General features: G+C 39.2%; 3 protein-coding genes across 27 annotated transcripts in view; 2 read left to right on the top strand and 1 right to left on the bottom strand.

Moving 5' to 3' along the window:
* LOC113050812 (bromodomain adjacent to zinc finger domain protein 2B-like) overlaps positions 1-2,346 on the top strand; it is an 82,024-nt gene extending 79,678 nt beyond the window's left edge. For all 21 annotated transcript variants that reach the window (XM_026214149.1, XM_026214147.1, XM_026214141.1 and 18 more), the window contains 2 exons: positions 1-144; positions 912-2,346. In XM_026214149.1, coding sequence (XP_026069934.1) covers positions 1-144; positions 912-1,068 — 301 coding nt within the window. In that variant the 3' untranslated portion in view covers positions 1,069-2,346. The remainder of the gene's footprint in view (positions 145-911) is intronic.
* A 480-nt stretch (positions 2,347-2,826) lies between these two features.
* Positions 2,827-11,149, top strand: wdsub1 (WD repeat, sterile alpha motif and U-box domain containing 1). 3 transcript variants are annotated; one of them, XM_026214156.1, is made up of 13 exons: positions 2,827-2,877; positions 3,192-3,622; positions 4,165-4,352; positions 5,078-5,167; positions 5,251-5,344; positions 5,741-5,774; positions 5,896-5,936; positions 6,022-6,128; positions 6,465-6,479; positions 6,798-6,827; positions 7,696-7,875; positions 9,511-9,645; positions 9,722-11,149. In XM_026214156.1, exons 2-13 carry the CDS (start codon positions 3,225-3,227, stop codon positions 9,886-9,888), a joined length of 1,479 nt encoding a protein of 492 aa, XP_026069941.1. In that variant the 5' UTR covers positions 2,827-2,877; positions 3,192-3,224; the 3' UTR covers positions 9,889-11,149. The 3 variants fall into 3 exon arrangements, with proteins under 3 accessions (XP_026069941.1, XP_026069940.1, XP_026069942.1); XM_026214155.1 differs by lacking the exon at positions 2,827-2,877 and having other exon boundaries at positions 2,885-3,622; XM_026214157.1 differs by lacking the exons at positions 2,827-2,877; positions 6,465-6,479 and having other exon boundaries at positions 2,885-3,622.
* A 439-nt stretch (positions 11,150-11,588) lies between these two features.
* LOC113050813 (protein TANC1-like) overlaps positions 11,589-17,232 on the bottom strand; it is an 84,505-nt gene continuing 78,861 nt past the window's right edge. For 2 of the 3 annotated variants that reach the window (XM_026214152.1, XM_026214154.1), the window contains 5 exons: positions 16,167-16,196; positions 15,991-16,082; positions 15,548-15,694; positions 13,952-14,052; positions 11,589-12,948 (listed from right to left, as the gene is read on the bottom strand). In XM_026214152.1, coding sequence (XP_026069937.1) covers positions 11,766-12,948; positions 13,952-14,052; positions 15,548-15,694; positions 15,991-16,082; positions 16,167-16,196 — 1,553 coding nt within the window. In that variant the 3' untranslated portion in view covers positions 11,589-11,765. The remainder of the gene's footprint in view (positions 12,949-13,951; positions 14,053-15,547; positions 15,695-15,990; positions 16,083-16,166; positions 16,197-17,232) is intronic. The other variant, XM_026214153.1, reaches the window with a different exon arrangement.

Genomic DNA, 17,232 nt, shown 5'->3' with positions numbered 1-17,232 from the left:
GATTCTGCTGGCTGAACTGGAACGCCATCAGGACGCCTGGCCCTTCCTCACACCGGTTAACCTCAAGTCTGTCCCAGGGTACCGCAAAGTCATTAAAAGACCTATGGACTTCTCAACTATCCGCGAAAAACTCGTCAGTAGCCAGTAAGTGTCTCTCACATGGATTAGAAAAATGCAAAAGTAAAAGCTGCATTCTGGCGGGGGAAGGGGACATGAAATTCAGGAATTCATACAATTATTTTAATAAATACTTTCATGAATCGTCTAAAATAAATCTAGTTAAAAGCATTTTATTAGATAATTATTTTATTCATTAAGATTTTTATTAATGCTCTGGAATGAAATAAATAACTAAAATAAATATTATTAAGAAAAAAATACATGAATATATAAATGCATGCACCAATAAATAAATGCGCACGCCTTTACAAACGAACATAATATCCATAACAAATATAGATTATCCTCCAAGTATCTTTAAAAAAAAAAAATCTATTTATAAAAGCGTAAATAATCCATTTTCCCTTTTAACATTAAAAATAATGAAATGATAGCATTGATTTACATCATGTACAATTTTAAATAATTTCCACTAAAATAAATGACTAAAATATGCATAAAATATTAATAAAACAAAATAAATCCTAATTTAAAAAAAATACACTTTACAAATGAGAATATGCATGTCATTAAAATAACAACAAATATAGGTTAAGTTCCATGTTTCCTCAAATAAAATAAAACTTGAAAATATAGAAATTTATTTTATAAAAACTGAAATGACAAAAAAAAACAATTTACTCTCAACATTAAAAATGATTAAACATAGATAACATTGTCTTCCTTTATATGTAACAAAAATGAATAATGAATTGCAGATGCAGTCCTTGAATATTTTCTCTGTTCTTTAGGTATCAGAATTTGGAAACGTTCATCATCGATGTCAACCTGGTGTTCGACAACTGCGAGAAGTTCAACGAGGACAACTCTGACATCGGCCGGGCCGGGCACAACATGAGGAAGTTCTTTGAGAAGCGGTGGACTGAGCTGCTGAAGCAGACTAACTGAGGTGGTCTCGGACCACCATGGGCTGTCATTTCAAACCTGCAACTGGGCCTCACCAGTCACAGATCTGTCTGCGACACAAGAGCCTTCAGCACTGACCAATCCCACATCAACACCCAAAGAGACACAAGACAGCGGGTGTCTTTGTGCAATACCATTTCCTTCTAGAAAAGAGAGATCGCACTGAAATGTCAACCATCAGAGCTGTACTAAGGAGAAAAATCCCTTTTCCACTACTTGTAAATATCTTTTTATTTTGGTTTTGTATTTTTACTTTACCGTTAATATTATAGTGAATGTATTTAATTTTTTAAATGATTATTTATGACTAAATAAAAGAAAGGTCCACTCTTCATTTTCTATGAAAAGGGAGAAACAGCAAAACTGCTTTAAATTGAATGGAATGTTTATTTGTTTGTGTTTTTCCTCTCCAAATATGAAACAAAGCCAAGAAAAAAAAATCAGTTTACACTGTTCTGTGCCATGTGGCATCAGAGTATTCAACCCTCTGAACGTGAACTAACGGCATCACTGTACACACACACACACACACATACACACACACACGACAAGCAGGAGGCACCCATGTGTACATACTGTTTATTAATGTCAATATATTGAGTCTTGTTTGGAATGATGTGTACATATTGTTTCAGACATTGGATATTGTTTATGCCTTAGAACATTTGTAGCAATTGATTTTAGTCTTAAAGTGATTAATAATATACATTTATTGTTTGTACAGTATATACATATCCTCTACAAAACACTGTGGTCTCCTTAATCTTAGTAGTGCCTGCCCTTCAGAACAGGGTATAGGGAAAAATAATTTGATCCTTCTTGATTTGTTTAGTTTTTTTCCCCTTTTTGGTAATTGTTTTCTTATACAAAACACATCAAGGCCTCCTCTCAAAGGCATACTGTACGAAACTCATATCTGAACCCATATGGAAACTGTTGGAGTATTCTTCAGTATCGCTGGCCCCAGAGGCTCTCAGAGATGGACAGCAGGTGTTCTGTAACCACATGTGTCTGAGTCTCCCGCGTGCGTCGTGGCCCACTGGAAGCAGCTAGAACAGAGGTTTTTTGTACCTGCGTCAGAGTACTTGAAGTTATTTTATTTAAAGATATTGTGGGAAACAAATGGTAGCGTTCTTTTTGTAGGAGCATTATTTTTCACTTGTGTGTGTGTGTGTGTGAGTGAGAGAGTGTGAGTGTGTGTTTGTGCGAATGTGTGGATGTTTGGCACGGACTTATTAAAAGGATGTTTTTAAATCCAGACAGTGTCTGATGTGTTATTTTATTCCATTTCCCATGGGCAGTGGTATAATTAGCTTTCATTTTATGGGTCATGTTATTATTGAAAAAAATGTACACTGTAATGAAATACTTGTATTCACCATTTTTATTTTAATGTTTAACCCTTAAATGGGCAGCAGTAATGATAAAAACAACAATAATAATGATAAAATTGCTATTTTCCAACACTCTAGGACAGTTTGTTGTTGTTGTTGTAATTATTTAGAGTTTGTCTCTTGCCATGAAAATAACTTGTAAAATATATTAGATTTACTTAAAGGTGAGCGAACCTATTTGTCTTCAACAGAGAAGAAAAAAAGTTATTACTTACAGTTACATAGTCACTAACATTTAATATGGAATGAAAATGATAACTGCACAAATAACTGCTTAAGACTGAACATGGCTATACAGTCTGCATAAAATAAATAAAAGCGCAGTAAACAAAAACCACGTGAGTGGGGGGGATGTCCCTGAAAGTCACGTGACAGAACCAGGAAGTATTCGCGAAAGGTACGTCATGTCTTCGAACACCGCTTACATTTGACATAAACAATGAAAATACATAAAACATAGGATTGTAAAACTAGGTTATTAAACATAATATTGGGTAACTTAATTTCATAATGCTGTCTAGGGGTGACCAGAGATATCACATCACGTTTTTTCGTCCGTTTGAACAACTCGTGAAGGATGTTTGTAATGTCAGGTGGTTTGACTGTGTCGAAGAATAATGTGTCAAACTCCGGCCTTTAGTGTTCAGAAAGACGAAACGTGAATGGTTTTGTCCGTTACGTCAGACACTTCCACTTCCTGTGTTTTTAAAGGGAGCAGTCAGACAACAAGACATAAACACAAACATGGTGTCTCTGATCTGCACCTTACAAAGTCATCGAGACGATGTGAACTGCTGCGCGTTCTCGGGCTCTCTGCTGGCCACCTGCTCCGCTGATAAGAGCATCTGTGTTTACTCCGCACGAGACTTCAGCGAGCTGCCCTTCTCCCCGCTGTCCGGACACGGCTATGGGGTCCACTGCTGCTGCTTCAGCGCCTGCGGGCAGTACCTGGCCTCCTGCTCCACCGATGCCACCACCGTGGTGTGGTCGATGGACTCCGGGGAGATCGAGGCCGTCCTGGAGCATCCGGGCCGGAGTCCGGTGAGGGTGTGCGCCTTCTCTCCAGACTCCTCTCACCTGGTGTCTGGAGGCTCCGACGGGACCATCGCACTGTGGGACTTTACCTCCAGGACACTGCGCAGGTACATCAGCTTTCCATAACTGGACTAGATATTTAATGACCAGTAATGCACCACAACATTCATGTCAATAACAGTTTTGATGTTGCCAAGTTAGTCAAGTATTAAACAAATCTGATTCAGCTATAAAGCAGTGCTACAACTGCTACATCATCATCATCATCACCAGTGTAATCCTGCTTCCTGCATCCTGTTTAATTCAATTTTAAAGACAAAATTATTAAATAAAAAAACAGAAAATATAATTATAGAAAATCATAGATAAGTTGAAAGTAATATAAAAAATAAAGTCAGTACCAAACTTGATTAAAATTAGTGATTAATTATTGTGTATTGTCAAGTCATATATTTATTTCTTTTTTTATTTAATTCATTTATTTATTCCTTTTTTCTTTCTTTTTAACTTCTGCTGGTTTGGGCCATTAAAAGTTGATGTAAAGCAATTCCTTTTGTACGAGAGTATATAGAAAAGTATAGATTTATATATAGATTTAAGAATATAGATTGCATCTGTTTGATTGACACTTGTGTAATGTGCTGTTTAGGACGGGCGCAGTGTCTGACACCAGTGTAGTGGCCTGCTCTTTCACTCCCTGCGGTCAGCTGTTCATCACCGGCTCCACATATGGTGACCTGCGACTGTGGGACCTGAATATGAACCATCTCCACGCGGAGAAGAACGCCCATGACCTCGGGGTCTCCTGCTGTCAGTTTGCTCCCCAGATAATGAAGGGTACGATTCCTGGATTTCAATTATTCGGATAAGTATCGAAACACTACCTTGCTGTTTCTGCTTAAGTTATAATCAGACACACTCTCCTAAATGTAGATTCATAAAGTCAGATTTGTTTTAGAGAACTGATTTGTATGTGCAGTTCAGAAACTAACAGACCGACTTATCAAATATACAATTCACCAATTTATTTAAATGCTTAAGTCTTTATTGTTGTAAAATATTCAGTAAAATGCTGAGTGATAATAATTACTGTATCATGTTGTAGTTTATTTCATTATAGATTGTAAATGTATATTCTGTTCAATGCTGTCACCCTAATTTAGATTCACATTGTTGTCAGATACTTCTGATGAAATTATCCTCAAAAAAAAAAAAAAGGTTACATTTTTGATAATATGATGATATGGAAAATGAAAATTCAGTTTTGCATCTCAGGAAATAAATGACATTTTAAAATAAATGAAAGCAGCAAAAAAAGTTAAATAGTAATATTTCACATTATCACAGTTTGTACAGTATTTTTGATGCAGCCTTGATGAGCATAAGAGACTTCTTTTTCCTGTGTAGCTTGACGACTTCATTTCATGATCTTGTAGCTTTGCCAACCTGTAAAATATTTGCAGAATATCTTTCGTAACATTTCTTCTAAATTCTTCTTTGGATGAACCACTGGTTATAAGAACAGAAGTGAACTATTAACACTCTCTGTCTCTCTTTCTCAGGCACAGATGGCTGTGTTCAGTATCGGCTGGCCTCTTGTGGACAGGACAGTCTGTTGAAGATCTGGATTGTTTCTCTTTTGTCTTCTGCAGGTAGCACCATCTGATACCTGTCCACCGGTGTCTTCTGTGTTTTTAGTGAGTGTTTGTGATTAATGATGTTTTTTGAACCACAGGCATTAAGATGCAGCTCGCTCACTCTCTGACGGGTCAGTCTGCTCCAGTTCTGTCCTGTGCGTACTCTGCTGATGGACAGATGTTGGTGTCAGGGTCAGTAATGCACACACATTACTGCACTTCCACTAGTATTTTATCAACATTGAAAAATGGTCTTAGTTTGCACAGCATGGAACTAAACATGCTAAGATCATGGGCTAGATTCCCAGGTAAAAAAGTTGCTTTAGATAAAAGCATCTGCCAAATCAGAAATGTAAACAATGCAAATGTGTGTTGATCCATGCATTGCAGTTCCATTTTGGTCCACTGGGTGGTGCTGTTTAATCACAGACATCAGCATGGAGTGTTTGCTCATCATCTCTGCAGAAACTGAATCTTCATCCCCTGTGTGTCAGCAGACAGACAGTCTCAGTTTTACTGCAAATAAAGGCCATAGAGAGCCCGTCTGACTCATGCCTTTTAAATGTCACTCTCTCTTTTCTTTCACAGATCGGTGGATAAGACCGTGACTGTGTATCAAGCCGTGAGTCTCATTCATATTCATCATATATTTCTGTCTTTCTTATAAAAAATAACAGATGATTGACAGCTTGGATGTCATCAGCATTATGTTTACATTTGTAATAACTAGTTGTTTTTTGCAGAACGACGGTATTCTGCTCTACACACTTAACCAGCATGAAAGGTGAGCTGTGAGTTATGATTTCAGAGGATTGAACTCTCAGTGTATGTTACTGAACCGTGTCCACTGGTCTCTTCCTGTTGGACAGGTATGTGACGGCCTGTGCCTTTTCCCCCATGGCTCCTCTCATCGCCACCGGCTCCATGGACAAAACTGTCAATATCTGGAGGGTAGAGGACGGCTGCGGGGCTCAGGGTGGGTTACTGAGCTCTGAAAACCTATTCACACTAGTAGCAGCATTTACAATGAATATGGGTCATTCCTGCTATAACTCTGTACATTTTCATTTTGGGCTGGACTAATACTTAAATCTTAAAAAATATATATTTTGTAGAGTATATTCAATTATATATTATGGGGTATTAAAATGTACTGCAGTTTAGGAATGACTCATACACAGTAAGTGCAAATTCTAAACTATTTGCATTGGAAAAATATTTTTTTCTGTTTAATTTGTTCTAATAACCGTAATAATGATTGTTTGTTTTTCTTCTCTTGTCATTTTCTCCTGTTTGATTCCTTAAATTAAAGGCAAATCTCTTTCTGGTGAGTGTTTTACCAGGTTTTATTGTTTTTGTCTGTAACTAACAAGCAGTATACAAAAACTGGCGCTCAGGGCACAAAAAAGAAACACTCAAAAATACCAAAAAAAAAAAAAAAAAACGAGCAGTGTTTGTATTTGTAGTGTTACTTTGCTAAAGCTTGTGTTTATAGCTGTTAAGGAGCTCAAGAGATTGAACCCATATATTATATTATAAATAAACTTTCCAAGAGTCATAACCGAGCTATGACGCCTGCTTGTAACCTGCAAACTGTCCCTAAATTCATATTCAGTTATGCTTGTTCCTGTGTTGCTCTTTTCAGATGAAGCTGCTTCGGTGTCAAGCATTGGAGGTAAGAGAAATCCAGACTGTACAGTACATTGGGACATTAAAAAAAACATATAAATACAATTTTTACTTAAGAATTCTTTTTACATCGGCAAGCTCAAGTGGGTACAGCAATGCACTTCACCACCAAGATCATGGATTTGATCAGCAGGGAACATCTGTGAACAAAAAGTGTCTTTAAAATGAATGAATGAAACTACTGGGGGCCGTTTAGTTAAGCAGATCACATCACACGCTTTTGTTATCACCGATATTTAAAGAGACGGGAGAGGTGTAGTATCTAACCAAATACACAAAGAAGAAGAAGAATGAGATGCATTTTCCTCACGGCCTTCAGAGGTTTCTCTGGGGGGTGATGGAGCACAGCTTGCAGCCTTTAGTCCAAACACACAGTGCACTCCGGGAGCTCCAGTGGGCTTTACATACACTGACTGGTTTAACTGCATGTGTGTGGAGGAAATCTGACGAGAACGGCTGTATGAATGCCAAAATAACAGCTCACACATACACTAGGAAGTCAAAGTACTGCAAACGATCTGACTGCATCCTGAGCGGATACATGCTGTAGAACATTCCACCACATGATTTATGCATTAGATGCAGTGTGAGGAGCGTTGACCTGTCCTGCAGTCTCATTAAGAATTCACTCTTTATTTCACTTGAGATATTAGTTTGTTCATGATAAAAAAAGGAACATAAAGAACGTTTCTGTTTGACAGCTGCATTATACATTGAAATGCTGCCACAAGGCTATTTTTTTCAACTCTGATTACAGTTTTTAATGTTTTTTGGAATTATTAGATGGGACAACATAGAGCATGATGTCATTGACCGTATCCAGGTAACATGTACGTCCTGTTGCTGTTTCTCAGGCAGGAAGTCGAGTGGACACTCCAGACTGATGGTGAGCGAGTGGTCTGAGGAGGATGTGTTGGCATGGTTACGTGAGGAGGGGCTGGAGGCAGTGATTGACGTGTTTTCATCTAATAACATCGATGGAGAGGAGCTGCTCTCTCTCACTAAGGAAACCCTCAGCTCTGAGCTGCACATTGGTAAAATGACAGCACACACTACTCTGGATCTGTATTCATCTGCCATACCTTGCTGTAGATTCTGATTGTAATCATAATAATCATGTTATAATAGGTGGAAATCATGTTATAATAGTGTAAGAACGACATTAACCCACTCTAAATATTCCCTCAGATGATGTCACAATTAGTTATATAAAAGGAACATGGATTTTGCCATGTCTTTTATACATTACCCAACAGGAAATCCTGAGCAAGGTTTTATAATTTTTTTTAAAGGAAGAGTGTAGGGAAACATTGTAAACATTTGATTTGTTGAGTTATGTAAAGCACTTGCCTGTGTGGCATCCAGAGAAGAGTTTGTATTAAAGCTGATTATTTCCGCTTTAGTCCTAAAACCAGCAGCTATTTACAGAAGAAATCCAGTCCTAATGTGCACTTCTGAAAATAAAGTGAAATAAATCACTGTCCAATTCACTGTGACAGTAAAATCACCTAGTTTCATTCAGCATGACGTTACTTGATTTGATTTCTCTGCTGCCCACTGGGACTTCAGGCCATTGTGCCTGCTTTTCTCTGTACAGTCAAAGCAGATAGTCATGAGCACCGCTCTCTGAGTTTGAGTTTCTTTAGTCCTATGGAAATTCTTTTGCATAAACAAAATTAACTGTAGCTGAGGTCATTTACTGGTTAATGGGTAATTTATAAATACCGTATTTTTCGGACTATAAGTCGCACCTGAGTATAAGTCGCATCAGTCCAAAAATACATCATGAGGAGGAAAAAAGTCGCATTCGTTTAGAACCAAGAACTAAGAGAAAACATTACCATCTACAGCCGCCAGAGGGCGCTCTATACTGCTCAGTGTAGACTACAGGAGCACTGAGCAGCATAGAGCGCCCTCTCGTGGCTGGAGACGGTAATGTTTTCTCTTGGTTTATTTCTCCTGGTTCATGTCAAATTAATTTTGATAAATAAGTCGCACCTGACTATAAGTCGCAGGACCAGCCAAACTATGAAAAAAAGTGCGACTTATAGTCCGGAAAATACGGTACTTATAAATCAAACTCTAATGGGATGTCTGACAAAAGTAAAGTAATTCTGAGGATTTTAACTATCATCATCAAGTGAAACACTGTCAAGATAACAGTTTACACAAATAGTAGCGAGGACTAATGGATCTTTACATTTAATTAGAATTATATTATAGGAATGTTATGTTTTTTTTCTGTGCATTTTGATGCGGTTTGCTCTATCAGTCAATGCTAGACCTGATAATTCCTGCCAGTTATTATAAGTTATAAATGTTATATTTACTAAATATCATATGTATTTTCTACCATCATTTATTAAATAAATCTTCAATAAACATCACAAATGTATTAACTTTCACAGACGAAAAGATGCATGTTTAATTTAACACAGCTTTAAAATTTAAGTGTTTGTTGTACACAGATCAGCATTTAAAATTTCAACATTATTTTAATGTTAAACTTGATTCATATGTGACAGAATTTTGTAATGTCCCAGTGGTATGTAGTAGTATGTGAAATTGGAGACTAAACCACCTCTGTTGTGTTAGCACAGATGTATTGATAGCTGTTCTTGAGGGTCCTAGTTTTCTGTGATTGGATTTGTTTTCTCATGCTCTCTCAGAGTCTCTGGGCCTGCGGAGTAAAGTCATAAAGAAGATCGAGGAGCTGAAAATGGCACCGGTCTCTAACGGCACTCCGGACGAGTACCTCTGTCCCATCACACGTGAGATCATGAAGGACCCCGTGATCGCTGCCGGTGAGTGTCTGAGAGGTTGTTTACCTGCAGATTTTGTTCTGAGTTGAAACATTTTCCTCTTGTTTTCCGCCTGCAGACGGCTACTCGTATGAAAGGGAGGCCATTGAGAGCTGGATCAACACCAAGAGCCGCACCAGCCCAATGACCAACCTACCCCTGCAGACCACACTTCTGACACCCAACCGCACGCTCAAAATGGCCATTCTACGATGGACCACGTCACGTGTCAGTGATTTCAGATAATAATCAGCCCAGAACCGAAAACTCTCTTTGAGATCAGACATTAGCATGCTGTACATTTTAGTGCTTTAGCTTTTAACAGACTAAGCGATGTCTCCGCTCTTGACTCGAGCTCCTGGGAGTGATAAGGTGTTCCATTAGATGTGATGGAACACATCATGCGATCGTCCATACGCAAACTGACGGTAGTTCTGTCAAAGGCAGACCGAAGAGTGTGGTCCATAATCCGGCTAAAATTACTAAATGCATCTCCAGCATTACACAACAGAGTGTTGAGTGGCCTTAAACATCATAATAAATGTTTATCTTCCCCTTTCTGCTCTATAGCAGACAGTTTGCTCGCGTAAATATACAGTTTCTAGCACATAATTATGATTCCTCCTGCAACTGTTCTGTATCTCTCTTATCATGACTCAGGTCATGGTGAATTTCCTCAAATGATTTAGTCATTTCATGGATGAGCTATTAATCATTTAAAGGGTTATGCGTGTCATATGATGTTGCTCATATGAAATAGTTTACATGCATAAAATCAGGTATACGTTTATTAGTGGATGATCATTGTATCCAGTTTAGTAAGCTTCACTATGTAACGTATGACAGTATGTATATGTCTGTACTGGTGATCTGTAGACAGTCTGGACATTTACGTACAGGAGCTGGTGGCTGGTTCATGCTTGGTGAGAATGAAAGCCATGCAGAAATATAATTAACCTGTTGTACAGTTGACTTTTGGCTTGTGATTCATTTTAACGTTAAGTGATGGTAATTGCTGAGTAATACTTCACTGTCGTTTTAAGCTGTGTCCCACACAATTGTGCAACTGTATGATAAATCGCACAGCTTACTGAAGAAAAGTGTTAAGGTATTCAGATTTAGCAATTAATAGAAATCACACAGTATCCAAGCAACCACATAATACATTAAGAACTAAGTAAAGGTGCATTCAGTAGTTCTTCCGTTCGTATTAGCATCGCTTTTCTGATACCACAAAGGTTTCAACATGAATCTGCATTCAATTACACTGATACTAATGAGTTTTAGCGAGTGGGCTGCAATGCACTACAATTAATTCCCTCACCTTTGGTACTCATTATAGTACATTTTATTCTATAATTGTGCAATAACTAAATAACTTAAGTCTAAACTGGGGTTTATTGTATATGTTGCTGAAATATTCAAATACAATACAATGCATAACTCTATACATGAAATTAATTGCAAATAATGTACATACGAAATAAAATATGTCCGTGCATGTAAACCTTGTCTCCTTTATACAGTTCAGGTCAAGCTCACAATCATAGTGGTATTCCACAATATATAGCTGTGCAAAAATAACTAATATATAAAATATAATATTGTTTTAATTTAGACAACCAAGCCATAAATAAATTAGTCCAAACAGAGAATAGTTCATGAAGAAATACAACACGCTTCTCCTCAAACACACACACACACACAGACTCACCGGCATTCAAATAGGAAATCCTTTTGAAAACACACAGGACCGGTCCACAATCCTACTGAAAGAGACAGTGATTCATCTTGGCAGACCTCCTATGTCCTTACTGAAGTCTAAAGTCTGGTCAGATATATATATATAGTTTACACTATTAATAAATCATCTGTACCATATCACAGCTCTCTTTGAATGTGCAGATGTGCTTAAATACCTCAGAAGCTGTAGTTGTAAACAGAAATGCAAGGCAATCTTTTAATCGCGTGCGCTTTTCTAGAGCACTCACACAAAATGCTTTGAATTTAGTCTTCAGAACCGACTCAAATGAAATTGGGTTTGTCGATGAAAACTGCGGCTCCTATATTTAAATCGTATGACTGTAAATAATTTGTGCTTAATGTAAAGTATGAGTTCGTCGCTACACGTTAGACTCAATAAAGGAGCGTTTAGGTTTGATGGAGCTGATCAGGATGGGGTTGTCCCGGGCCAGGTTGGCCTGCTTGTGCTTGGTGTCATAGTGCTGCTGGATGGGGTTACTGTCCTTGTATCCAGACCCAGGATGAAATTTGTCTGGGTGAAAGTCAGTATGTGTGCTGTTATGGATGGGCTCCTGATAAGCGCTCGTTTTAGCGTATTGGAGGTCACTGGTCAGTCCCTGCGAGTGTGTGTTCATGACAACACCAACATTGTGACCTACGAGCCCTTCTGGCACAAGTCCTTGCCAGCCGTAACTGGACATCAGATTGCCATGATGGCCTTGCTGCTGCTGGAAGCGTGCAGTCTTGTCAATGACACCCATAAATGGGCGTGGCTTAGGCTCAGACTGCCTCGTTCCACTGTCGGCACTCGCCACGGAATTGCGCAATCGGCTGGATTCCGCCAGGTTCCCGCTGGAGGAGCTCGACACTCTCACACTGCTGCTCCTGCAGAATTCCCCCCTTGGCTCGGAGCTGCCTTCGGCCTTCTCTGCATGACCAAACTGAGTGCTGCCCTCTCTGGTACCACCGAGCGGACCCCTCTCAACACTGCTAATGTCAATGCAGGGCCCTGCTCGGAGTGAGGCGGGCCGGTGGCGGCTGGGCATGGGGCTGGACCCGGCGCTCTGGGGCGTCCTGCCCTCGGCATGAAGTGAGCTGCTGTAGTCTTGGTTTTTCATGCTTTGAGCCTGTCTGGTTGGAAGTCGCCTGTGGGCGGCCCGTCCCGAGGCAGCTGTGGAGACGGAGGGCTGGGAATCCGACATCGCCAGGCCTAGAGAATCAGGCAAGGTGCGGCTTTGATGCCAGCTCTCCTTCCTCTTCTCCTGCCTAGAGGATTCTTGCTCACGCCGCTCCTCCTCCTCGTCTGCCTCTAACATGTTTATGCTGAGGCTGTCTGGGCTTTTCTCCAAACTCTCCTGCTCATCATCGTCATCATCTTCTTCTTCCTCGTCGTTGTCTTCCTCATGGTGTGAGGGGTTGCTGTGAGAGGAGGGGTGTTTAGAACCTGGTCGTTGTAGGTGTTGGCACTCTTCCTCCACACGTTCCAGTAGACGTCTGATCTCTCTGTTACTGGGGCACAGACGTGCCGCTTCATAAAGATCAGCCAGCGCTGTTGCAAACTGCCTGAAAGCGTGAAAAACAGAGGAACTGGTAAATATTGAATCATTATTATATAGATATATTGTATAGATATATGCTCTCTCTATCTCTCTCTAGCAGCCTCACCATCTACTTCCTACACAGGAAGTAGCCTACATAAACAGGATTTTTAAACACAATGGAATTTTATAAATGACTAATGTAAAACTCTCCTCAGGCAGCAGCTTGGAAACGACTGGTTAACATTCACATCTGATTGACAAATATACTGTATATTATAACTGGCATCACTGGCACATGGAGAGGTCAACACTGGCATGTGAGCAACAGTTTAAATGTTTAAAAGTAAACATTTAAATGGTCATGACTCATTTTCCTAACCCAGGTAAAAGAAAAAGTAAAAAAATAAAAAATAAAAGAGCAATTTAATTTAAGTTAAACAGAACACCATAGTTAGAACCCTCTAGATTTGTGGACTACTGTAATGACAGCATTTGGAAAGTTATTACCGTATTTTCCGGACTACAAGTCACACTTTTTTTCATAGTTTGGCTGGTCCTGCGACTTATAGTCAGGAGTGACTTATTTATCAAAATTAATTTGATATGAACCAAGAGAAATTAACTAAGAAATATGAACCAAGAGAAAACATTACCGTCTCCAGCCGCGAGAGGGCGCTCTATGCTGCTCAATGCTCCTGTAGTCTACACTGAGCAGCATAGAGCGCCCTCTAGCGGCTGTAGACGGTCATGTTTTCTCTTGGTTCTTGGTTTTAAATAAATGCGACTTATAGTCCAGTGCGACTTATAGTCTGAAAAATATGGTACAGAAGTACAGTAGGTGTTCAGTGCAACTGGTTACAAAAGATTACATGATAATCTTTTAAAACCATTAACACAACTACACAAATGGAGAATTTTGTTGTGCTGTATTTTTGGTTTTGCATGCAGACAGCAAGAACATTTAAAGTGTTTCTCTCTTATCACAAACATTTCACAGGTTCCAAACCACCATGAAGGTTCTTTACCTGCTGCTCCTTTTGGCTCTAGCACGTGCATAAAATGCCTCGTAGGACTTAGGCTTGAGCTCGAGAGCCTTGGTGGCGAACTCCTCAGCCATGCCAAAGTCCTGTCAAGAACAATTGTGAAAGGAAGAAGAGAGAGAGAATCTGAGTGACAGGAGGAAGAGGCAGGGGGGAAATGAGGACAAAATATCAATCACGCAAGTTTAACGCTTTGTCTTCACTAGACCCATGAGAACGGTTAGTGTACTGACGGCAGCGCTGGTGCATCCTGGTAGCAGTGTTGGGAAAGTTCACTTTCTACATGAACTAGTTCAAAGTTCAATTCACAAATTTTAAAATGAACTAGTTCAGTTCATAGTTCGAACTACAAAATTTTGAACTAAGTTCACAGATCCAAAAATGAACTAGTTCATAGTTCTTTTTTTCCATATGTTGCTGCGAGCTATTATTTTTCACAATTATTGCCACAGCCCATATAGAATCACAGACAGCAATTATTTTATCAGTTTTAACAATGAAGCTATGCGTCAGATTTCATCTTCATGTCCGATTTGGAATCTTTATCTAACCAGGGTTTACATTAGCATTGAGGGGACAGCATTTCCCCCTTGTTGCTTTAATGCTTTGTCTCCCATTCTCACCGACCTTGTCATAAACATCATAAAATTATTTTAAATGATCATACGCCTTCTTGCTACATGCTGCTGTCGCCTACATGCTTTTTTTTTAATTTGTATTTTTTTTTATGACGCGTCACGCATACGGCGGACGGCGGTGTGACACTGGTGGCTGGTGTTGCCAGATTGGGTGTTTTTCCGCTACATATTAAGACCCGTTTACGGTGTGTTTTAGCCGGGTTTTCGCCTGGAAGGCTCTATAGAAATCTGGCACCCTACTGAATGAAGTTAACCTGAGAGAGCGTGCCGTTCACAGACACTAGAATGAACGAGTTGACAGTAACGTTCATCAGGCATTAATACAGCACGTTCAGTTCACGTTCGACCAAAATATGAATGAGTTAATGAACTATCGTTCAATGAACGCGTTCAGGCACAACACTGCCTGGTAGTGATGTGTGCATACCAAGGGGCTGAATTTAGTTGCTCACATTCTACCTCAGACCTTCATTCTGCTCTGGTGCATGAATTTGTAATGGGGAGACTCTCGTTGAAACTCCATCCTTGAGTCTGAGGTCAGAGTTGCAATGACGAGCCATAACCGTCAGCCCTAATGATGCACTTTAAATGTTTAATAGTGGCAGATCCCATTAAATTAACCATTAGAAAGCAGAGCAGGACATATAGTGACTCTCTATCTCTCTCTCTCTCTCACATTCACGTAATCTTGCTGCCTAATTGCACTCAAAACACTTCTATGAAGAGCCCATGATGCTCATCTCCTGAACAAACCATCACATTATCTTGGAGGAGAAAATGAGCGTGCATGCATGTGATCAATATAAAATGCCTATATCCATTTAATATACTTAATTCTGTTTAAGGCACATAGAGAGGTATTGTCATCCACTAATTGTTATGGATGTTACTGAAGCCTTTAACCTCTACCCGTTGAAGTTATGCATACACTTGTGTGACATACATTGGTTTTACGACGACAGCGGGACAGGTTGAGATACAGGGAAACCCGGAGCTCCCTGAATGCCTTCAGGTCTTCCCCGAAACCTTCCCTCGGAAACTTCCTCAGTGCATACTGATACCTCTGAGCGGCTTCCTTCATCTTCCCTTTCTGAAAAAGAAGAAAAACATGAAAAAGAAACAAGTATGAAAGAGTTTCAGAAAGTCTCAAGAGAACATTCCCTGAAATTTGCTGAGCACAGTTGAAATGTGGTTTTTCTAAGAACTACAGGTAAAACTATAGACAGCTCTTCAATACCATGGTTAGATCTGTGCAACTGTGGTTTATGTTAAGCAAATCTGGCATGTGTTATGAAAAAAAGTAGTCTAAACATTTCACAGTTAATTTAAAAATTACATATGTATATTTTCTGACAATGATAGCTTCCCATTTGTCGATCCTCAGACCTTATAAAGCAGGTTTCCCTCCTCCATGAGTCTCTGCAGAAGTATGAGGAGGATGTCGGGTTTGGAGGTGGCCATGGCCCAGGCAGCATTACCTTCAAGAGAGAAAGAGAGATGTCAGTCCTGACCTTCAATAACACACCGACCGACTCAGAGAAAGACTTTCCTAATGCTTGTACCTGATCGTTCATAAGGAGATGTTCTGTAGCCTTTAGCATGGATAGTGACAGCAGAACAGAAAGAAAGAAAAAGGAAAAAAAGAGAAATAAAGCATAAAGAACAAATGCAGGGAAAACTCAAGAAGAATAAATGTGTATTGGAATTGGGAAGAAATATAAACTATCATTCAAAATTTGGTGTTGGTACAATTTTTCTATGTTTTTGAAAGACGTCTATCCCTCTGTTTTTGCAAACTGTTTTGTATTTTAATATACATTTATTCCTGTGATGGTAAAGCTGAATTTTCAGCATACATTACTCCAGTCTTCAGTGTCACATGGTCCTTCAGAAACCATTCTAAGCAATAAGAGACTGTGACTCTATTCACAACATAGCACAGCCTTGAGCCCCTTTTATAAAACCAATTCTACATAAAATCAGTTTAAAAATATTATATTCATCAATTTCATAAAGCAAACCCATTATGTGCCATCTTTTCACTAGACAATATAATTCATAATGTGTAAAATATGGCTAATAGTTGTATCAACAAATCAGCATTCAGGACTGGAACTGTCCGTTTATAATACTGATTTTTTTTTTTTTAACTGCAACTTTAGGCCAACTTTAGGAGTACTAGAGTAGGCTGACTAAAGGATAAAATTATTCACCGGCAGCCTTTCTAAAACATAAAACCTCTTGAGATGGATGAGAGCTTGACATATAAAAAATGGAAACTACTGTAGATCTTTTTGCTTGTCCTGTAGTATTGTTTGCATAGCATGGGGAAATGAGCAAGCAAAGAGAAATCGCTAACATCTAAATTGCTCCTTTCTAGAGAAAGATCGGCTAATGCTAATCGAATTTTTTTCAGTGGTTATAGAGCTTGCTCACAAAAGTGGTAGATTTTCGTTTTTCCAATCCACACAGGAGCTTTCCTGAACCAAGTCTGCTATGTAGAAAAAACAAATCGCACCACAACATCATTAAAATGGATCTGGCAAAGTCATTGCCATCATCAACCTCCAGACTGGTTTTTAAACTGGAGGGGGAATATGTTCTCCTAAGATTTGCACTCTGTGACTT

Source organism: Carassius auratus, chromosome 31 (genome assembly GCF_003368295.1).
Source record: "Carassius auratus strain Wakin chromosome 31, ASM336829v1, whole genome shotgun sequence".
Taxonomy (NCBI): Eukaryota; Metazoa; Chordata; class Actinopteri; order Cypriniformes; family Cyprinidae; genus Carassius; species Carassius auratus.
The sequence above is the reverse complement of the archived record's forward strand: the minus strand, read 5'-3'. Positions and strand labels throughout refer to the sequence as shown.